The sequence below is a fragment of the Schistocerca cancellata genome, chromosome 1 (genome assembly GCF_023864275.1).
Source record: "Schistocerca cancellata isolate TAMUIC-IGC-003103 chromosome 1, iqSchCanc2.1, whole genome shotgun sequence".
Taxonomy (NCBI): Eukaryota; Metazoa; Arthropoda; class Insecta; order Orthoptera; family Acrididae; genus Schistocerca; species Schistocerca cancellata.
Window position 1 is genome coordinate 26177508 of NC_064626.1, and position 23940 is coordinate 26201447.

The following is a 23940-nucleotide window of genomic DNA, read 5'->3' on the forward strand; positions in this document are numbered from 1 at the left end:
GATTATGAGTAGAGCGCATCCTAGATCTTCTTGCAGAAATTTATTCAAACAGCTGGGGATCCTCACCATGCCTTGTCAATACATCTTGTCACTAATGTGCTTCATGAACAAAAATTATGCAATTTACAAAATGAATAGTGCGCACCAAGATCACAATACAAGAAGAAAACATGATCTTCACAAAGATTTAAAAAAATCTCTGCATGGTACAGAAAGGAGTTCATTATTCAAGTATAAAAGTGATCAACAAACTTCCTGTCCATATCAAATCAGTCATTGGGGATTTTACTACACTCAAAACAGAGCTAAAACTTTATCTTTTGGATAATTCTTTCTATTCTTTACAGGAATTCTTTGATAAAGTATAATACTTCTTGAATTTGTGTTCAATTCTGTGAATATCTAATAGAACAGATTATGTAGATTAGCATATCACTTGTTGGCAGAATATTTTTTAGATGAATTACTTTAAATTTGTTTATGTAATCATCTATGTCATTACCGCACTATTATTTATGCAATGATCTATGTCATTATTGTACTATTATCTGTGTTGTTATCAGAATTTTTGTGTGTAATTATTTGACATGTGGATGTCCTTTTTTATGTATCTGCTTATATATGTTAAATTGGTTGCCTCATGATCATCTACATGTGGCTATTACTGTAATAAACTGACACGTTCTACATCCTAGTGATACATTCGCGTCAAGGATCCATGGAACTCGAAAATAAACAAATAAAAATAAATAAATTTCCTGCTGTACATGGGAATTGCAAAGCTCCCAACTCTCATTTCAAAGACATGTGAGATACAGATGAGCCCAATGCATTTGCAGTTACTGTGCTACATAGGAGGTTTCTATATTTACTTTGCAGTATTCCCTGCAACGATAAAAGCACTGTAGATGAGAGGAAAGAAAACTGATGAGTTAGCTGAGGTGCATGAACTTGTCACACCATTGCACGATAAGTATAGAAGTCTGTATACTCTGGAGAATATATGATTAATGAGCAGCTCGTTCCATTCCAGGACACGTGCCTTCTGAAAGCATCTGCCAAAAATTCCAAAGAAACATTGTACATTTTTGTTTTGTTTTGACTGGCTCCACAACATTTTATCTTATGAATTTTGAAATATATGCTAGATTGTCCTTTCAAAAAACAAAACAAGCGTTCAGAAATAGTGCAACATTTTGTTGTTCCTCTAGTAGGAACTAACAACTGGTACACTAGCATGCCTCTTGCAAGAATTCTGTTGGGAAATAAAGCTGACAGTCAAAACATTACAAAAGAACACAGGAAACATTCCTCCAGAATTTTTGCCCATTACACAAAGAACTGTAGCTTCAAGCCTGTTTGGTTTCACAAATCATTGTGCCATATATTCCAGTCCAATTGCAATCTGTTGTACTCATCACCATATAAAATGTAGAGTAGAAACTTGTGATCATTTATTTAGTTAGTACAACAATGGAAGAAGATTGAAAGTATGGGAAATAGCAGTGTATTTTTCATTTCTAAAAATGTGTGTGCTCTGAATTCATGTATCCTTTAATGTGAGTTCTTGTAACAAAGTTGCAAAATAGGACTTTCTGAAGAATGTAGGTAATAACTTTCTTATCTATTATGCTGTCCCAAGACTGAACTGTTCTTATATACATTGAAATCTACAGCAAAAAATAAAGCTTTATCTAGCAGGGTAAGGAATTGGTGCCAGCACACAAGTATGACAAGAACAGCAAAAGAATGTGTCACACATGCCAAAATACAAATGACAGCAAACATTCCACAGCACATGTGATTAATTCCAAATATGTATGCAAAAAGCACACTAAGTTGATCTGCAGGTCCTATAAAGATGACAACAAAGAATGAATATGTTTTATCATATAATGTAAAAATTATGCTTGGCATAAAACATTACTGAAATTTCGTGTTCAAAACTCAGTTATTTGGAAATGAATGATCATCAAAATACCACTGAAATCATTATTATTCTTTTAAAATGTATTTTAAATATGTGATAGTCTTTGCATTTAATTTTGGGTCAAATAGACATGACACGAGTGTTTGCGTATCAAAATATTATGCAACTACTTCACGGTTAGTATATGTGAAATGTACTGAAATGTCAGAGCTGTGTAACACTTGTGTATTTATTTATGTAAAGAAGAGAGACATAAGGAATTCACTATGTTTACTTCCATGCAGACAGCTCATTTTTCCAGAAAATGATGTATGACTCATTTGTACCTGGTAAATTTCCTCAGTCTGTGGAATCAGGTCTGCAAGTAGACAAAATATCCTGAATAGCTTGTAGACACATACATCGGAAAATACAGGATGTTCCCTTGAAAGGTAATGTTTCTTGCATACAAGCCAACATACTTCATCAATTTTTTCTTCATAGTCTCGTAATGCAGCTATTGATATGTTGTCAGGCAAAGATGAAAATACCTAAAATAATGAATTTTTTGTGCAGAGTGACAGGTTAATTAATAGAAATTATCTTACAATTGAAAATATTTAAAAACACACCAATTTAAAATCCGAACTGCAATTAGTGAAAACTGCAGTTGCCAAAAGTTGAATTAGAGTAAAGAAACAACAACAGTTAAAACTACTAGAAGTTATGTAACTTAAAAGAATTGTACAGAACACTGATAAACAAAATAAATGTAATTGTTGGTTTCTATTGGTAAACAAGTAAATTAACAGTGATTTGGGAAGCACAGTATAGAAGTTTCAGACAATACACTTAAATAAATAGACTTTGTTTTTATCAGATGCTGAATACAAGCACATAACAAGAACGGAATTTGGTTGGGACCTCTCACACACACACATTGTGTGTTAATGTTCAATTTTATCTCCCAATAGTGGGAGACTAATGCTAGGCCAGTGTATTCTCTATAATATCAGTAACTACTAACTGCAGTTCATCTGTTTACTGTTCAGACTTTCACTTTTGACATTTTTTAAATTTGTAATATATACACAAGGGTTTGAGGGAAGAAGTGTGTGAAAGAGCCAACTGTTTTGAGACTACAACTATGTCTTCCGAACACGAGTATTGTCGCTTTACACGAAGTCTCTCTCTCTCTCTCTCTCTCTCTCTCTCTCTCTCTCTCTCTCCTCGTCAGGAAAGAGGGAAGGAGAGGGACATACACAAACATACACACAAAATTCTAGCTTTCGCAACCAACGGTTGCCTCGCCAGGAAAGAGGGAAGGAGAGGGAAAGACGAAAGGGTTTGGGTTTTAAGGAAGAGGGTAAGGAGTCATTCCAATCCCGGGAGCGGAAAGACTTACCTTAGGGGGGAAAAAAGGACGGGTATACACTCGCGCGCGCACACACACACATATCCATCCACACATATACAGGCATAAGCAGACATTTGTAAAGGCAAAGAGTTTGGGCAGGGATGACAGTCGAGGCGGAAGTACAGAGGCAAAGATGTTGTTGAAAGACAGGTGAGGTATGAGTGGCGGCAAATTGAAATTAGCGGAGATTTAGGCCTGGCGGATAGCGAGAAGAGAGGATATGCTGAAGGGCAAGTTCCCATCTCCGGAGTTCTGACAGGTTGGTGTTAGTGGGAAGTATCCAGATAACCCGGACGGTGTAACACTGTGCCAAGATGTGCTGGACGTGCACCAAGGCATGTTTAGCCACAGGGTGATCCTCATTACCAACAAACACTGTCTGCCTGTGTCCATTCATGCGAATGGACAGTTTGTTGCTGGTCATTCCCACTTAGAAAGCATCACAGTGTAGGCAGGTCAGTTGGTAAATCACGTGGGTGCTTTCACACGTGGCTCTGCCTTTGATTGTGTACGCCTTCCGGGTTACAGGACTGGAGTAGGTGGTGGTGGGAGGGTGCATGGGACAGGTTTTACACCGGGGGCAGTTACAAGGGTAGGAGCCAGAGGGTAGGGAAGGTGGTTTGGGGATTTTATAGGGATGAACTAAGAGGTTACGAAGGTTAGGTGGACGGCAGAAAGACACTCTAGGTGGAGTGGGGAGGATTTCATGAAGGATGGATCTCATTTCAGGGCAGGATTTGAGGAAGTCGTATCCCTGCTGGAGAGCCACATTCAGAGTCTGATCCAGTCCCGGAAAGTATCCTGTCACAAGTGGGGCCCCTTTTGGGGTTCTTCTGTGGGAGGTTCCGGGTTTGAGGAGATGAGGAAGTGGCTCTGGTTATTTGCTTCTGTACCAGGTAGGGAGGGTAGTTACGGGATGCGAAAGCTGTTTTCAGGTTGTTGGTGTAATGGTTCAAGGATTCCGGACTGGAGCAGATTCGTTTGCCACGAAGACCTAGGCTGTAGGGAAGGGACCGTTTGATGTGGAATGGGTGGCAGCTGTCATAATGGAGGTACTGTTGCTTGTTGGTGGGTTTGATGTGGACGGACGTGTGAAGCTGGCCATTGGACAGGTGGAGGTCAACATCAAGGAAAGTGGCATGGGATTTAGAGTAGGACCAGGTGAATCTGATGGAACCAAAGGAGTTGAGGTTGGAGAGGAAATTCTGGAGTTGTTCTTCACTGTGAGTCCAGATCATGAAAATGTTATCAATAAATCTGTACCAAACTTTGGGTTGGCAGGCCAGGGTAACCAAGAAGACTTCCTCTAAGTGACCCACGAATAGGTTGGCGTACGAGGGGGCCATCCTCGTACCCATGGCTGTTCCCTTTAATTGTTGGTATGTCTGGCCTTCGAAAGTGAAGAAGTTGTGGGTCAGGATGATGCTGGCTAAGGTAATGAGGAAAGAGGTTTTAGGTAGGGTGGCAGGTGATCGGCGTGAAAGGAAGTGCTCCATCGCAGCAAGGCCCTGGACGTGCGGAATATTTGTGTATAAGGAAGTGGCATCAATGGTTACAAGGATGGTTTCCTGGGGTAACAGACTGGGTGGGGATTCCAGGCGTTCGAGAAAGTGGTTGGTGTCTTTGATGAAGGACGGGAGACTGCATGTAATGGGTTGAAGGTGTTGATCTACGCAGGCCGAGATGCGTTCTGTGGGGGATTGGTAACCAGCTACAATGGGACGGCCGGGATGATTGGGTTTGTGAATTTTAGGAAGAAGGTAGAAGGTAGGGGTGCGGGGTGTTGGTGGGGTCAGGAGGTTGATGGAGTCAGGTGAAAGGTTTTGTAGGGAGCCTTAGGTTTCGAGGATTCCTTGAAGCTCCGCCTGGACATCAGGAATGGGATTACCTTGGCAAATTTTGTAAGTAGTGTTGTCTGAAAGCTGACGCAGTCCTTCAGCCACATTCTCCCGACGATCAAGTGCCACAGTCGTGGAACCCTTGTCCGCCGGAAGAATGACGATGGATTGGTCAGCCTTCAGATCACGGATAGCCTGGGCTTCAGCAGTGGTGATGTTGGGAGTAGGATTAAGGTTTTTTACGAAGGATTGAGAGGCAAGGCTGGAAGTCTTTATATATACATATATATAAACAGGGGGGAAACATTCCACGTGGGAAAAATCTAAAAACAAAGATGATGTGATTTACCAAACGAAAGCGCTGGCAGGTCGAGAGACACACAAACAAACACAAACATACACACAAAATTCAAGCTTTCACAACCAAAGGTTGCTTCATCAGGAAAGAGGGAAGGAGAGGGAAAGACGAAAGGATGTGGGTTTTAAGGGAGAGCGTAAGGAGTCATTCCAATCCCAGGAGCGGAAAGACTTACCTTAGGGGGAAAAAAGAACAGGTATACACTTGCGCACACACACACACACACACACATATCCATCCACACATACACAGACACAAGCAGACATTTCTGTCTGCTTGTGTCTGTGTATGTGCGGATGGATATATATATATGTGTGTGTGTGTGTGTGTGTGTGTGTGTGTGTGTGTACGCGCGAGCGAGTGTATACCTGTCCTTTTCTCCCCCCTAAGATAAGCCTTTCTGCTCCTGGGATTGGAATGACTCCTTACGCTCTCCCTTAAAACCCACATCCTTTCGTCTCTCCCTCTCCTTCCCTCTTTCCTGATGAAGCAACCGTTGGTTGTGAAAGCTTGAATTTTATGTGTATGTTTGTGTGTCTATCAACCAGCCAGCACTTTCGTTATAATGCAAGCCATGGTATCTTCAAAAGACTTTCTCATCAATAACCAAGATAAAATTACATCCGTAGGGTGAAATTAGAAACCGCACTCAAGGCAGGCAGCACTGCTTCCCTTCCTCCCTTTACCAGCCCTGCTAGCTTTTCATTTGCTGGCCTTTAGCTTCAAGTGGAGGACTTTCTGCACCCGCAAATTCAGACTACTTCATTCTCTTTTTCTGCTGCAGTAAGCTCTCAGTAATTTTTGCTTTGGATGAATATGACTACTGTACTGAGGGTGCCGCCGAACCGTAAACCAGACTCCCATAGTCAAGGCGGGATTGAACAAGTGCTCTGTAGAGCTGCAGCAATGTAGAGTGATCTGCACCCCAGTTGGTGTTGCTCAGACAGCAGAGGGAACTGAGATGCTGCCAGCACTTCCACTTAAGCTGACAAAGGTGAGGTTGCCAAGTCAATCAGGTGTCGAAAAACAGTCCTAAGAATCGATATGTCTCCACTGCAGTGACTGGATCGCCATTAAGGTAAAGTTCCGGTTCTGGACGAACGGTGCGATGCCGACAGAAATGCGTGATGCACAACTTCACGGCTGAAAACTGGAAGCTGTGGGCTAGAGCCCACGACTGCACCTTGTGGATGGCTCCCTGTAGGTGCTGCTCAGCAACACCAGTACTGGAAGAGCAGTACCAAATGCAGAAGTCATCCGCATACAGAGAAGGTGAGACCGACGGCCCTACAGCTGCTGCTAGACCGTTAACAGCCACTAAAAAGAGAGAGGCACTCAGTACAGAGCCCTGTGGAACACCATTCTCCTGGATACAGAGGGAACTATGGGAGGCACCAACTTGGACATGGAAAGTATGGAGTGACAGGAAGTATTGGATAAAAATCAGAAGCGGGCCCCAGAGACCCCACTCACACAATGTGGCAAGGATATGATGTCGCCTGGTCGTGTTGTATGCTTTATGTAAGTCAAAACAGACGGCAACCAGGTGTTTGAATCCATAAAAGGCTGTTCGGATGACAGACTCGAGGGACACAAGATTATCAGTGGCAGATCAAGCCTGGCAGAAGCTGCCCTGACATGGAGCCAGTAGGCCACGTGACTCCAGGACCCAACTCGACTGCCAACACACCATACGTTACAGCAGCTTACAAAGAAAGTTGGTGAGGCTGATAGGCTGGTAGCTATCCACATCAAGCAGTTTTAACTAGGTTTGAGCACGGCAATGATGGTGCTCTCCCGCCACTGCGATGGAAAGACGCCATCGCACCAGATCCGGTTGAAGATAATGAGGACATGTCGCTTGTAGTCAGATTAGTGATGTTTAATCATCTGACTGACACTTAGTCATACAAGCAATCAAAATTTGCCAGAATGGTGTGGTTTTTTTAATTTGAATTCATTATTCAACAAGAACTGAGCTTTTTCTAATTTTTCAATTAAAATTAAAGCACAATAGCATTCTGACGAATTTTGATTGACAGTACACGACTGACTGAATCACGTATACACAATGTCACACCATCCACAGCATAGTTTCCATTCCAATAGCCTATTGTGTTTTGTTTTGTTTTAGGGCACAAAAACAACTAAGGCCATGTCACAACCGTAGTACACGGAAACGCAAAAGAAATTAAAAGCAATTATACATTACGCCCAATCGATTGAAGGAAAGACAGCTAAAAACCGTGACTGTCTCTTGGAGAAAGGCCCATAAAATACACCATAAAAACAACAGAGGTCCTGAAATAAAGACTGAATGTCCTTCACTATATTGCTACAGCAGATAAAAAGTAAAACACAGTTGACAGCCTGCACATTGTTCACTAAACTGCAGGTAACTCAGACGACAAACAGAAATTAGAATTTAAGTGGTTAGAACAGGCCATTCCGCCAGGACACAGTGAACCACCATAGGTTGACAACAATGAGCAAAAGGTGGTGGGGGTCACAATTTAACGGATGGCTTAAAAGGCACGTGCCCAATACGCAACTTAACTAAAACGATCTCACAGCGAGAGGGCCGAGAGGAGATCGACCGAGCCACTGGGAGAGGTTCCCCGGAGCTCGTTCCCGTGAACGGAAGACCAATGTCGATGTGAAAGTGACACCAGCTGCTGACAGATTGCAACACAGAGATCATCGGAAGGAATCACAGAATTAGCGGGCCGAGGTACGAGGACTGCAGCCTCGGCAGCAGTGTCAGCGAGCCCGTTTCCCGTCGGACTGACATCACTGAGGACCCACATAAGCATCACAGTGGCCCCGTTGTGAGTGAGCAAGTGACAGCTTTCCTTGACCTGTTGCACTAAGGGGTGGACAGTGTGCGGCACATAAAGGGCACTGCGAAGGATCGGAGCAGATGACACAATTGCAAAGCCTGCGTCACCAGATGTACTGCGCGGCCCGACACAGAGTGGAGAGCTCCGCTGTAAATACTGAGCAGTATTCCGGAAGCCAATATCAAAAATCTTCGGTACCAATGACTGAGGCACACTCAACACCAAGGTCAGTCAGAGCCGTCAGTGCACACAAGCTATCACCGAGTTCCGTTCGAAGGTCAAGAAACTTGCGGTGATAGAGTGAGTCTGGAGTAGTGTCCTTTTGTCCGAGATGAACACGAGCCACCGTACAAAGCCAATGGGGCAATGGGTCCACGTCCACTGGGAAAGCAGCAGGTAGCGTGACATTAAGCTGCTGGAGCAATAGCCAAACGCAAACTCCCAAAGGTAACAGAGAAGAGGGACGCGCCCCGTACTGGCAATCAAAGGAGTCATCGAAGAAGGAGGCACAGGATGGGTGACCAGGCATGTGTGTCTGCTGAAGAGAAAATCATAATGGTATGACAGTGGTAGTTCGGCAGCTTCTGCATACAGACTCTCAACCGCGCTAGTGTAAAAGCTGCCAGTGGCCAAATGAATGCCATGATAAGTGGATTGTATTGAGACAGCATACAATAGACACACGTGCAGATGCATAAACGGAACAGTCATAGTCTAGTTTCAAACGGACAAGGGACTGGTAAAAACAGAGGATTGATGGTCTGATCCATTCCACACGAAGTACCACTAGTTCCGACGGCCTATTTGTCTGTACCTGTGCGCGCTGCTTCTACTCTTCCCAATACCATGTTGCCCTGCCATCACTCCATTATGGAAGTATTTTTTTATTTACACATCAAGTTCCTTAGTACTAAATCGCAGGGCAAATCTCCAAGGCCATGGAACACATCAGTACATGAAATTACAATATAAAAGTAACAATAAATAAAAACAAAATGTTTATGAACCAAAAGAAGTCAAGCCATAAGTTTAAGTAAACGCAATCAACAGTGTAACTTAAGTATCAGATGAACTTTTCAAGGAACTCCTCAACAGAATAGAAGGAGTGACCCATGAGGAAACTCTTCAGTTTCGATTTGAAAGTGCGTGGATTACTGTTAATATTTTTGAATTCGTGTAGTAGCGTACTGAATATGGTTGCAGCAGTATACTGCACACCTATCTGCACAACAGTTAAGGAAGTCCGATCAAAATGCAGGTTCGATTTCTGCTGAGTATTAACTGAGTGAATGCTTCTTTTTCTTGGGAGTAAGCTGATATTGTTAACAAGAAACAACAGTAAAGAATATATATACTGAGAGGCCAATGTCAAAATACCACACTAGTGAACAGGGGTCGACAAGAGGTTTGCAAACTTACACCACTTACTGCCCGAACTGCCCATTTCTGAACCAAAAATATCCTTTTAGAATGGAAGAGTTACCCAAAAATATAATACCATATGGCATAAGTGAATGAAAATGAGCAAAGTAGACTAATTTTCGTGTCGAATGGTCACTTACTTCAGATACCATTCGCATAGTAGACACAGTCATTGAACAAGAACCTGAACGTCTATCTGAACACTTACAAATTTAAACCGCTCAGTTTCACTAATCATATGCCCACTCTGTGAAATTAAAACTTCAGGTTTTGTTGAATTGTGTGTTAGAAACTGTAAAAACTGAGTCTTACTGTGATTTAGCGTTAGTTTATTTTCTACAATCCATGAACTTATATGTCATAAACTGCACTATTTCAAACTGAGCCAATGTTGCACACAACATCCTTTACTACCAAGCTAGTGTCATCAGCAAACAGAAATATTTTAGACTTACCCATAATACTAGAGGGCATATCATTTATATAAACAAGGAACAGGAGTGGCCCCAACAATGATCCCTGGGGCACCCCCCCCCCCCCCCCCCCCAATTTTTGCTGTACCCCACTGGGACCCCAAATCACAGTCATTCTCAACATTGTGAATAATGACCTGTTGTCAAAAGTAAGAGGTGAACCAATTATGAACTACTCCCCGTGTTCTGTAATGGTCCAACTTCTGGAGCAATATTTTGTGATCAATAAAATCAAACGTCTTAGTTAAATCAAAAAAGATGCCTAGCATTGAAACCTTTTGTTTAACCCATCCAGTACTTCACGGAGAAAAGAGAATATAGCATTTTCAGTTGTTAAGCGACTTCTAAAGCTGAATTGTACATTTGATAGCAAATCTTGTGACATAGAATGATCAATTATCCTTACATATACAGCCTTTTCAACAACACTAGCAAGCACTGATGGCATAGAAATAGGTCTAAAATAGTCTACAATACCCCTTTCTCCCTTTTCATAAAGCGGCTTTACTACTGAGTACTTTAATCATTCAGGATACTGATCATTCCTAAAGGAAAAATTACAAATATGGCTAAATACAGGGCTAACATGTGCAGCACAGAACTTTAATATTCTGCTAGACACTCCATCATAGCCACGAGAGTCCTTAATCTTCATTGATTTAATTATTGACTCAATCTCCCCTGAGCTGTGGCACTTGTTACTGGTGCGTGGGTCATCCGCTAAAATGGCATCTAGACTACATGGCAGGCCAAGATCAAGAAGCAGTGTGTTAAAATCCGGACAGGACGTTACAATGTGGCGGACCGTCAGCAGTTGCCCACATGGGCAGAACGGTGCCGGCGCAGCCGTCAGCAGATGGCGATGACTGAACCGGCAGTGTCCAATTCGTAACCGGGCCAAAACAACCTCCTCCCGCCGAGAAGGGCGGGAGGAGGACGTCCAAGCCACGAGAAGAGGTTTCAAGGCCCGAAGCTTGTTGGCTGTAAGGGCAGCCCAATCGGCATGCCACAGCGATAAAATGCGCCGACAAATGACCCTGCTACAATCTGACGAAGGGACACAACAAGAAGCTGTCCGAGGCTGGAGGACCGCAGCCTTGGCCGCGGCATCTGCAGCTTCGTTCCCAGGGATACCAACATGGCCAGGAACCCACATAAAGCTAACCAGAGAACCGACGTCCACCAGCTGCTGAAGAGAGCATTGGATCCGGTGCACGAAAGGGTGAACCGGATACGGATCACTGAGGCTCTGGATGGCGCTCAGGGAATCTGAGCAGATGACATAAGCAGAATGTCGGTGGCGGCAGATGTAAATAACAGCCTGGTAGAGGGCAAAGAGCTCAGCTGTGAAGACCGAACAATGGCCATGGAGCCGGTATTTGAAACTCTGTGCCCCGACAATAAAGGAACACCCGACCCCGTCATTAGTCTTAGAGCCATCTGTATAAATGAAGGTCATATTAATGAACTTCGAACGAAGTTCGACAAAACGGGACCGGTATACCGAACCGGGGGTAACCTCCTTTGGGAGCGAGCTGAGGTCAAGGTGAACGCGAACCTGAGCCTGGAGCCAAGGTGGCGTGTGGCTCTCGCCCACTCGAAAGGTTGCAGGGAGTGAAAAATCAGGGTGTTGAAGGAGATGACGAAAGCGAACTCCAGGGGGTAGCAGGGCAGAGACATACAACCCGTATTGACGGTCGAGAGAGTCGTCAAAAAAGGAACGATAAGACGGGTGGTCGGGCATTGACAGTAGCCGACAGGCATACCGACAAAGCAGTATATCGCGCCGGTAGGTGAGTGGTAATTCACCAGCTTCAGCATGAAGACTCTCGACGGGACTAGTATAAAACGCTCCGATCGCAACACGTAAACCCCGATGTTGTATGGAGCTGAGGCGGCGTAAGATGGATGGCCGTGCAGAGGAGTATACGAAGCTCCCATAATCCAGCTTGGAGCGGACGATCGACCGATATAGACGAACTAGGACGGTTCGATCCGCTCCCCACGACATACCACTGAGAACACGGAGGACATTTAGAGAACGGGTACAACGGGCAGCCAAATATGACACATGTGGAGACCAGCTAAGTTTCCTGTCAAATTTAAGACCTAAAAATTTTGTTGTCTCCACAAATGGGAGAGCAACGGGACCGAGTCATAAGGACAGTGGGAGAAACTCTTTGTAGCGCCAGAAGTTAATACAGACCGTCTTCTCGGCAGAAAAACGGAAGCCATTGGCGACACTCCAGGAGTAAAGACGGTCAAGAGAACGCTGAAGACAGCACTCCAGGAAACATGTACGCTGCGCGCTGCAATAGATGGTAAAATCTTCCACGAAAAGGGAGCCCGATACATCAGCTGGGAGGCAATCCATTATTGGATTGATCGCTATGGCGAAGAGAGCGACGCTCAAAACTGAGCCCTGTGGCACCCCATTCTCCTGGCAAAAGGTGTCTGACAGGAAAGAACCTACACGTACCCTGAACTGTCGATCCACTAAAAAGGAAAGAATAAAAAGAGGGAGGCGACCGCGAAGGCCCCATGTATGCATGGTGCGGAGAATGCCCGTCCTCAAACAGGTGTCGTAAGCCTTCTCCAAATCAAAGAACACAGCTGCGGTTGGGCGCTTCCGCAAGAAGTTATTCATAATGAAGGTCGACAAGGTAACCAGATGGTCAACAGCAGAGCGGCGCCTACGAAATCCACATTGTACATTGGTAAGTAGGTGTCGAGACTAGAGCAGCCAAACCAAACGAGAATTAACCATTCGCTCCATCACTTTACAGACACAGCTGGTAAGCGAGATGGGTCGATAACTGGAAGGCAAGTGCTTGTCCTTCCCCGGCTTAGGAATCGGGACAACAATAGACTCGCGCCAGCATGCGGGAACATGTCCTTCAATCCAGATGCGATTGTAAGTACGAAGGAGGACACCTTTACCCGCAGGAGAAAGGTTCTTCAGCATCTGAATATGAATAGAATCAGGCCCTGGAGCGGAGGACCGTGACCGGGCAAGTGCACTTTCGAGTTCCCACATGGTGAATGGGGCATTATAACTTTCACAATTCGAGGAGCGGAAGTTAGGTGGCCTAGCCTCCTCTGCCTGTTTTCGGGGGAGGAAGGCAGGGTGGTAATGAGCGGAGCTCTAAACCTCTGCGAAAAAGCGGCCGAAGGCATTGGAGACATCCTCAGGGGCCACAAGGACGTCATTCGCGACCGTCAAGCCAGAAACTGGTGAGTGGACCTTAGTGCCAGATAGCCGGAGCAGGCTACCCCAGACAACAGAAGAAGGAGTAAAACTGTTGAAGGTGCTTGTGAAAGCAGCCCAGCTGACTTTCTTGCTTTCTTTAATAATACGACGACACTGTGCACGTAATCGTTTATAATTGATACAATTCGCCACTGTAGGGTGGCGTTTAAAGGTGCGTAAAGCACGTCGACGAGCATGTAAAGCGTCTCTACATGCTGCGATCCACCAGGGGATCGGTACGCGACGTGGAGCAGAATTAGGGTGAGGGATGGAATATTCAGCAGCAGTGAGAATGACTTCCGTGAGGTGTACGACCTGGCGATCGCAGCTTGTGAAGGTTTGATCCTGAAAGGTCGCCCTGGAAGAGAAGAGCCCCCAGTCCGCTTTGGAGATGTTCCAACTAGATGAGCACGGAGAGGGGTTATGCTGCAGGAGAGGGATAACACACGGGAAGTGGTCGCTTGAATATTTATCAGAAAGTGCATAGCACTCAAACCGGCGTGCAAGTTGGGTAGTACATACAGAGAGGTCTAAATGGGAATGGGTGTGAGATGTGTCCGAAAGAAAAGTAGGGGCGCCAGTACTGAGGCAGACAAGATTGAGCTGGTTGAAAAGGTCTGCTAACAGGGAGCCCCTCGGGCAGGATGTTGGAGAGCCACAAAGGGGATGGTGGGCATTGATGTCTCCAGTTAACAAAAATGGTGCACGTAGCTGAGCTATAATCTGCATCATGTCTGCCCTGGTAACGGCAGACGACGATGGAGTGTAAACGGTACAAATGGAAAATGTGGAAGTGGGAAGAGTAATTCGGATGGCAACTGCCTGCAGGCCGGTGTGCAATGTGATGGGATCGTAGTAAATATCATCCCGGACCAGCAACATAACTCCTCCATGAGCCGGAATACCTGCCGCAGGGGGTAGGTCAAATAGCACAGAGGTGTAGTGTGCCAAGGCAATTTGATCGCATGGGCGTAGCTTCGTTTCCTGGAGGGCTACGACGAGCGGACGGTGCAAGCGGAGAGCAACTTCAAGTCCTCTCGGTTGGAGCGAATGCTGCGAATATTCCAGTGAATAAGTGCCATCGTAAGAAGAAAAGGAAGATGAAAGAAGGGGTCACCTCGAACGAAGGCCGCTGAGGGCCCGGCTTCGAGCGAGCACTGCCGCCGCTATCAGTAGGCAGACAGTCATCGTCCATTGGTTCTATAGGTTCATCGGCCATCTTGGTAAGATCGCCGGGAGAGGGAGCTTCCTCCGCCGGTGAACGGCCAGATGTTCGGCTACCAGCGGTGCAGCCAGGCGAAACGGATGACGGCCTGGGGCGGCAACCGCTGGGTGGCGCAGGAGAAGAAATGCGCCGTGGCGGAGAAGGAGAACTGTGCTTCCTATGAGCCTTCTTGGAAGGTCGTTTGGTGGAAGTACTGGTCGATGGCTGGGAGGTCGAGGTACGTAGGAAGTCTGCACGGGACGGTTCCTTCTTGAAGGCCCGTGCATCTGACTTCTGGGTCTTCGTCTTAGCAGAAGCTGATAAAGGGGCTTGTGTCTGTGGGGTGATGGGAGGAATAGGAGACGTCGACCGCGCGATCTTAGCACTGGCCGAACAGACGACCGTGGTGCTGAAGATCAGATCGCATGTCTGGGTTGCCACCTCCCTGGTAGTCCGAGGAGAGGTGAGGACAGTACTGAATTCACCCGCTGGGAGCAGCGTGGGCTTCCTACTAGCAAATAGCTTGCGAGCAGCCGAGGTGGACACTTTCTCTTTGACCCGAATTTCTTGGATACATCGTTCTTCCTTATAGATGGGACAGTCGCGGGAGGACGCTGCATGGTCACCCTGACAGTTCACACAATGAGGAGACAGAGGTGGACAGTCACCCTCATGGGCGTCCCTGCCACAATTGAAACATTTAGCCGCATTGGAACAAGACTGTCGAGTGTGATTGAAACGCTGACACTGGTAGCAGCGCGTAGGTGTCGGGACATAGGGGCGAACAGAAATAACCTCGTAGCCCACTTTGATGCGCGCTGGCAGATGAACACTATCAAAGGTCAAGAAAAGTGTCTGGGTCGGTACAAGGTCAGTGTTGACCTTCTTCATGACCCTATAGACAGCCGTCACGCCCTGCTCAGCGAGGAAAGACTGAATCTCCTCGTCAGTCAATCCGTTGAGAGATCTAGTATAGACCACACCACGAGACGAATTCAAAGTTCGGTGAGCCTCCACCCGGACAGGGAATGTGTACAGGAGTGTGGCCCGAAGCAGTTTCTGTGCCTGAAAGGCGCTCTGTTTCTAGTAGCAAGGTACCATTACGCAACCTTGTACAAGACTTAACAGTACCGCCTAAGGCATCGACGCCCTTCTGGATAACGAAAGGATTGACAGAGGAAAAATCCTTTCCGTCCTCAGATCGAGAAACGACGAGGAACTGAGGGGCAGGCGGTAGTACCTTTGTCACTGGTGGCTGGTCATGTTTCCGTTTGTGGGCAGAAGTCGAGAGAGAAGAAGAGAAATCCATTGCGGAGGAATTCCCCATGATTGCCAGCGTCTCCGATGGCGCGCTCCTTCCTTATGGGGACCCTCTCAGAGGGCACTCCCGCCTTAGGTGAATGTTTACACCTCAGGTCACACCTCCCAAGAAACAGACGGAGGGACCAATCGGCATGGTCAGAAGGTATCAGCTCAGGCAATCACCCCTCCCTGGGCCTGGCCTTTACCAGGGGGTACATGCGTGCCTTACTTGTCTACCCAGGGCGGGGAATTACGCGTTACCCCGTCACCGGCTACGCATGCGAACGCGTGGGTCGACCTTCAGGTGCGCACAGGGAGGAAGGAAGAAGAGGAAAAGGAAGAGAGAGAGGACAGACTGTCTCAAACGCCGAGGCGGAGACCAGAGAAGGCAAGGAGAAGAAGGCAAGGAGAAGAAGGCAAGGGAAAGAGTAAGGAAGACAGTGAGATGGAGAAGAACAAAGAAAGGAACCAACCAAAGGAAGGAAGAAACGAGAAGCGAAAAACCAAAAAGACCACAATTATAGGTCGTGGAACCGTCCGTCTCGGACGCAGGCGCTAACTACCCCCTTGAGGGGGATGGACTCCTTTTAGTTGCCTCTTACGACAGGCAGGAATACCGCGGGCCTATTCTAACCCCCGAACCCGCAGGGGGAACGTATATGTGGAGTTGGTTGGACGCAATCTGCCGGTTCAGGATGGAGGATGTGTGTCGGCTGCCTGCCTGCTCTCCTGATTTTGCTCGCCGTGCCTTGCGACCGCCTAGCTTGGGTTGCTGCCTGGTCGATCCTACACGAGCCATACCAGACGTCCAGCAGAAGTTAAGCAGCCTTGTGTTTCTTTTAAAGAAAAGGAGCAATTGTATAAGACCTTTTGTAACCAATTTTGGTGGCCTCTTAAGTGTGGTCTTAGCGTTTACACTGCCTTTGGGGAGAGCTAATTCTTTTAAATTTAAATAGTTGGGGCTCCCTGTCCTTTATAATCTTTTGGGGGCTTTTATTTGAATTTTCTCTTTGGGGTTCCTTCCTTGTGCTTGATTAAATGTTTACTTGTATAGCGGGAAGTGACTCCTGGTTAAAACTCGGAGAAGGTGTTTGACGTTACTGCCGCCTCTGGCATTCGTCTTTTCAATTAAGTGTTGTCAGCCCTTCCCGCGACCTAGTGTCACTCCTCATTAATTAATGCTGGTTTATGTGTACTTAGTTTCGAATTGGCCATTTGAATTAATATTTTGGAGCGCAGTATAGCACTAAGGCAACCTCATTGTATACCACCTTGTGCCCCGGTCTAGTACCTTAATTTTCAGTGGCACAAGTTAGCTCCACTACCGGTTTTACTGATGTGCTCCCTTCAAAATCTTGTCTTGTATAAGTTTGCCCCATGTGTGTCTCGGAACACAGAGATGAGCTTTAGTGTGACTTCAGTGCTAGTCAGTCAATGAAATCTTCATTTTGGCTTGGCTTCCACTGAAGAGTTTGAGTGGAGCATAGTGTGTTTGATTTGTTATTCATTTAATTACTGTAAGTTTCTTTATTTAATGGGGAGCAAGACATTTAAAGACTGTTGGTATTAACTCTCCTAGTTGCTGGGTGTTGCTAATTCGTTCCAAATGGCCTACTACTTATTCAATGGCAAGGCTGTTGATTAGTTAGTTACTGTGAGTACCAATTCACGCTATTTATTTGTTGCCGAAATTGTTAAGGTGTCTGTGTCGTGATTCAATCACTAGCTACGTGTTTGAGCTGAACTGATATTACCTTACATTGCCTCCTTAAAATTTGTTGCCAGCAGAAACCCTTAAGGGATCTAAGTTTTGTCACTGCTTATGTTAACCTTTACTGGGAGCAATATTTCATGTAGTTAAATTTTGTCTTAAAATGTATATTTCTCTGATGTAATAAATGAGTGATAAAAGAAAAAAGCAAAGGGGGCCTGGTCGTTCCTATTGTGTCTGGTTTGTAACACGTATCACCACCTTGTCTATACCACAGAGGAGTATTTCAGACCTTAATCTCAGAAAGGCATTTGCCAAGAGAGTTATATGATTCCCTGTAGAAACTAAATTTTTATTTAATTCACCAGCAAGGCTCAGAAAATGATTTTTAAATACTGTACATGTATCTGATTTATTAGTAACAGAAATATTTTTGAAACTTCCTGGCAGATTAAAACTGTGTGCCGGTACGAGACTTGAACACAGGATCTTTGCCCTTCAAGGGCAAGTGCTCTACCATCTGAGCTACCCAAGTATGACTCATGACCCATCCTCACAGCTTCAGTTCTGCCAGTACCTTGTCTCCTACCTTCCAAACTTCACAGAAGCTCTTCTGTGTGAGGACTGGTCGCGAGTCGTACTTGGGTAGATCATATGGTAGAACACTTTGCTTTTTTTGATGTTCTTTAACGTCCTCTGAATATAATTTTTTTTTTCTTATTTTAGATGTAGGCAAACTTTAAAAGATGTCTATAACTATACAACTGGCAATTTTAATGAAATTAATGGATGACGTCTGTCATCCTTGATTCACATAATATCACTGAATAGTATTTCTTGACTAGGAGTCAAGGTTACACCTAAGACCTTTTAATATAGTGAGTACTTTAGATCTTACCTTTATTAATTTTAATAATCAACAAAGCTTTGCCATGCAGGTTGCACCTGTTGCTGCAGCTTTAGGCCGCAAAACTTAACAATTTTACCAGCTGTCAATGAAATTCTTAATATCGTGCCCTTCAACGACGGCAGACACCCACAATATAAATAATTTGTGGAATAAAAGGAAAGCGGGCGGCTGAGTTCTATTAGGTGGTAAAAATAACTATTACATTTCCACTGGATTATACCTATAGGGATACACAGGGGTGGTGGGAGGGAGGAGAGAAGATGGGTCATGCCTCATGCTTCAGCCTCTCCCTGCACCACGTGTCCAATAGGAATGATGTCAGAGTGCATAATTTCGATGCCAGTTGTGGGGACATCCACTGTAGCTGGACAGCCAGTTTGACCTTCACCTTTGGTTTTTTCCTTGTGCTTCCTCTTTATTTATTTCTGTTTTGCTTGTAGGTTTTTAATTCTAGCTGAGGGTTCTTTGGTCGTATATCAGGAAAGGATGAAGAACAAGCAGTCCTGCACCTCACAGACTATGAGTTAGTGGAGCACTGGCTGTTAGTGGACCACGAGGCACATCAGTCTGCAGTGTATGTCCAGGTCAGCGTGGGAGTGCCGCATGGGTAGCACTCTTTTCTCCAATGGTAGGTGGGTAACTGTTTGTTTGTTCGCTTTGTTCAAGGGTGCAAAAACAACTGGGGCCATATGCGCCCACATCAAAACTTTGGAACATGAAGACAGAGAGGAGTTAAAAAACGACTATACGTCAGTCCGAATTGACATAAGAAAAGACAGGTAAAAACAGGGACGCAGAGCAAGGGCTAAAAAAAAGACACCGTACAAAAACGGAGATCCAAAACTAAAGATTAAATAGCCTTCGCCATATTGCTTTGACGGATAAAATATAAAACATGGTCGACAGCCCGCGAGTCATTTGCTAAAACGGCCAATAACTCAGACAGCAAAGCCAAGTGGGAATGTAAACGGTTAAAAAATGGAAATTCCATCAGGAAGTGGCAGACGGTTAAAATTTGGGTGCAATATGTAAAAAGTGGTGGAGGAGAGCCACTTATCAAATGACAATGCCCAGTATGCAACCTAGTTAAAATGCTCCCCTCCTGGTGGGAGTGGAAAGAGGAGGTCATCATAGCCACTGGGAGAGGCCTAATAATCCTGAGCTTATTCCCATAAAGGGAGGACCAATGGCGATGCCAAAGAGACACTATAGGTGGGTAACTGAAGTCCCCAATGGGGTTGTAGTGGGATCAGAAAGTAAAGGGGCTCTTGTGCATCCTGGCATACAAACAGTCAGGTGTCCACCAGTTACTGACAGAGAGGGAAAAACAGACAGTATCACATTTGTTACCAAAGGTAGCTCAGTTGTCACCTTTGCAGAGTTTGTTGTCACTTGAATCTGATATGGGAATTCACATCCCCCCCACCCCTCAGAAGACGAGAGGCGGTCAACCCCAATGGATAGGGCATAGAAAATGAACAACGTTTCTCAAGGTTTACACACAGTTCTTCGACTGTGTGTATCGTGAAATCTCAATGTAAATTAACACGCTGGATCAGATCGATGCTCTTGCGGAGGTCAACAGTGACGGAGATGTCTCGGAGCTCATCGCAAGACGGCACTGCCCATCACTGAGTAGGTGTCGCTGCTTTAATTAGGGCGCAGCCTCTTTGCAGTTTTGCATTTTCTTCAATATCTTTAAATGAAGAGCAAAGGTTTTGAACCCAAGGAGGACTCCCCAATAGTTCTAGTACAAACTGAGTACTGATAGCAGCATTTCTCAGTATTTCTGTTGAAATTACTGTCTGTCAATGGGGCACTGCCAAGGAAGAAAAGTGATAGAGTCATACCTTTCCACAACAAATATTTCGTTATGTCTGGCGAAGCTGCTGGGGCCTTGCGATTATCAGCTTGTGAGAGTCTGTCTTCATTGCGTACCATCTGCTGTGATAGCAGTCACTTTGCCACAGCACAGTACCCGTCGTTCTGAGCCCCATACCTCAAACATGACAGGCAAATACTCCTCAGCAGGTGTGGCAGGCCGTGGCTCTGGTACCAACAGAGCCTACTCTAAGTCAACGGGGGGGACTATGAGTGACAGGATACCTGGCGCCCCTCTATAACAGAATGGGTACCGTGTTTCGTTTTGGGAGACTAATTTGACCACTCACACATGAGGTGCCCAACACACAATTGCACAATGGGTGGAAAGCGTGCAGATAAAACTGGTTCGTCATGAGATAAACACATCGCAGAAGCATGCTTAACAAGCTAATATCTCAGAATTTACCACAGTAATTTTGGTCCTTGTCATTCTCAGTGGATTAACAGAATTACTGAACAACAGTAACAACAACAATGATAACTTCCAATATAACTGACTGGAGTTGTAAAATGAAAGCCATAAAATATAAATAATAGTAAACAGGCCTAAATAAAACGAAGGGCAGCATGAATATTAACCCGTGGGAGAGAATCGTGCAAATCATCAAAAATTTAAATTCGTCAACACTCACACATTGATGTCAACTACTCTCAGAAGCCTACTTACAAAGTCTCATGGACCACAAGTGAGTGATGAGAATATTAGTCCAATCACAATGTGCGCACAAGCGTATAAGGAGTTGTTCTTCCCGCAGTCCGTATGTGAATGGAGCATGTAGCACCCTTTTCCATGCACTTCACAATGGTTTTTGGAGCATGTGTGTGGATGAAGGTAGGTAGAGACTCTGATAAATCCACAGAGGTTCACAGAGTACGAGTGGGAATGTACATGTTTTCAGTACAGACAATATGACTGACAAATATAAAAACCACCAGTCTCCTGATAATTTGTTCGTATTAATAGAAAGTACAGTACTAGTATGCAATCACTCTGAGTAATTAATGACATTAGTATAACACCCTTTGGGAAAACAGCAGCTAAATCATAATATGGGGAGATGCACAGCACAGTCCTGTCACAGAAAGAATACGCTCTTATGTTTGATGATTCTACAAACAACACAGCATACTGATGAAACACATCAATCAGTTAAAGACGCAACTATTTTGAATATCACATTACTCTCAATATCATTGCACAAGGAGTCAGTTATGATATGCCACATGAATTTTCTTTTTGATAATACTCTCGGACGATTCCAGTAACTGTTTATTCAAGACATATTAAAAATAAAAGTTCTATCTCCAGTCAGTATGGAGATCAGATTTTAAAACTTCAGTGACAAATAGAGGGGTCAAATTTATGATCATTTTCCACAAATTATAGAAATTATTTCACCATTCTCACGTTTTGGTACAAATTAGAGCATTCTTACTGTATCATAGTTTCTGTTTAATAGAATTTTTAAAACTTGTGGAATACAGTACAAGAAACTTTAAATACAACAGTGTAAAATCTACTGCTGCTTGGTAGTTAGATATTCCACAGATTATCTGAACATTTTTTAAAAATTGAAATGATGTGGAACATATCAGCATACAGGATATGTAAACATTATTAGTGTTAAAAATAATGAACGTATTTTTTATTCCTACCAATGCAAATATATTTAAAAACGAACTTTTTCTACAGACAACCATTTTCTTAAATAGAAATTCATCTACAAAATGGGTATTGTCCAGATGAAATGACTATGTTACGCTGAAAACTTGCTTTGCTACCTGCCCTGCATTTTATCTTATTGGGCAACTGATAAAAAATTTTTGTTACTTTCTGAGCCACTGACAGTTTTAATAATTATCAATAAATGTCATTTTTCCCGTCTAGTATTGTATGTTTCGACATAGACAGTCTTCACAAATTGTCATGGATTATTTCTGACGAATTTCAGTTACGAAATAAATATACGTATCGTGATGGTGCAATTAAAATTCCCAACTCCTTGAAGGAAGAAGCAACACATAGCGACCATGTGTAAACACCACGTACCATTCTTACGGCTCGTTTTTGTGCAATCAATATTTTCTAAGTGAAAAGACTTTTACAGACGAGGCAAAAACGAAACATTTATTTCATTCTCACAAATTAGTGAAGGTTAATGGTAATGTAATCTAACAAGTACAAACTAGTGAAGATTAATGGTAATGTCCACTCATTTTGTTGTGAATCCGAGTGCTTGCCGACACCAATTGATAATTCTACTGCCTAACAAATACTGAAATGCCACTCCTGCGAAATTTTAAATATCGCTGATTCAAATTTATGCATTTAATTCGCCAGAACTATCACTATAACTCGGTAAACGCCTCGTTCCCATTTCGCAATACGTACCTCTCGTTGTAAATAATAACTATAGTGTCCAAAATTCAGACATTTTGTGCTGCGATAGTGTTCTAATCCCTTCTCAACGCCGTAAAGATCCAATAAAGTACCAATATTAGCTGTAAGGACCTGTAACAAAAAGTCTGTGTAACTCTATTCCTCTTCCTATTAAGGGCATCGACATTTATTTAGAAGAGTTTGCAAAAACATTTACTTTTAATCTCGATTTCACCACAACACCGCTTTTATCTGACGTTAGCGCGTTAAATGCATGCCATATGCTATTCATAACATTTTTTAAAATGACAGACATCGCTTTCATTCAACAGGTGATCCACAAACATACACAAACTGGATTCTTATTATACGCCTTACATGGTAACGTCTTCGGATTGGGGGGATACACGACGGGCTACGCCAATCACAGATCTAGAGTGCTCACTTATCTCTGCTAGAATAGGGAAATTCACTTGAAATAAGATTACTACCAGAATTCCGAAAAAACGTACTTTTTCACGCTGTAACGCTGCCATTTGGCATATGTCGCAATTTTTTGTTGAAGCGAGCGGTAATCAATGAGTGTGAGGATAAAATACATTTCCCCTTGAATCTACGGCACACAATACACGCAGGCCTGATGAAAAAGGTCAATGCAAAATACGGTCATCTGCCAAAAACTGAATATATTTCGGAACAATTTAGAAAGTAAGTCTGCTAATCGAACATTATGAGAGATTTTGTATGCGAAAACCGTAATACTCCTCTCTCGATATAAGACAGCAATCTCTAGATCGATTCACACTCGACGTCAACGGAAGGCAAGGGGCGTCACAGTCAAATGATAGAGTTATGGGCCAGTTGTACAATCTCGGGTTAAATCTAGCATTAACCTGGAGTACGCGTTGTACGACGTTTTACTCCCGGAAAAGCGTTCCCGTCCAGTTAAAGTTGGCAACGACTTAAGGGTCCAAATGGAAATGCGTTTACGATCGCTCCCATCAGCAACAGCGCCGAGTGTCAACTTTGTTTGCGCGTACGT

At 44.3% G+C, this 23940-nt stretch overlaps 1 protein-coding gene across 1 annotated transcript in view; it reads right to left on the reverse strand.

The window, feature by feature from the left end:
* LOC126164785 (differentially expressed in FDCP 6 homolog) overlaps nucleotides 1-23366 on the reverse strand; it is a 112568-nt gene extending 89202 nt beyond the window's left edge. The window contains exons 1-3 of the mRNA XM_049920268.1: nucleotides 23116-23366; nucleotides 22911-23030; nucleotides 2257-2460 (exon numbers count right to left, since the gene is read on the reverse strand). Coding sequence (XP_049776225.1) covers nucleotides 2257-2460; nucleotides 22911-23030; nucleotides 23116-23223 — 432 coding nt within the window. The 5' untranslated portion in view covers nucleotides 23224-23366. The remainder of the gene's footprint in view (nucleotides 1-2256; nucleotides 2461-22910; nucleotides 23031-23115) is intronic.
* Nucleotides 23367-23940: the final 574 nt, after the last annotated feature.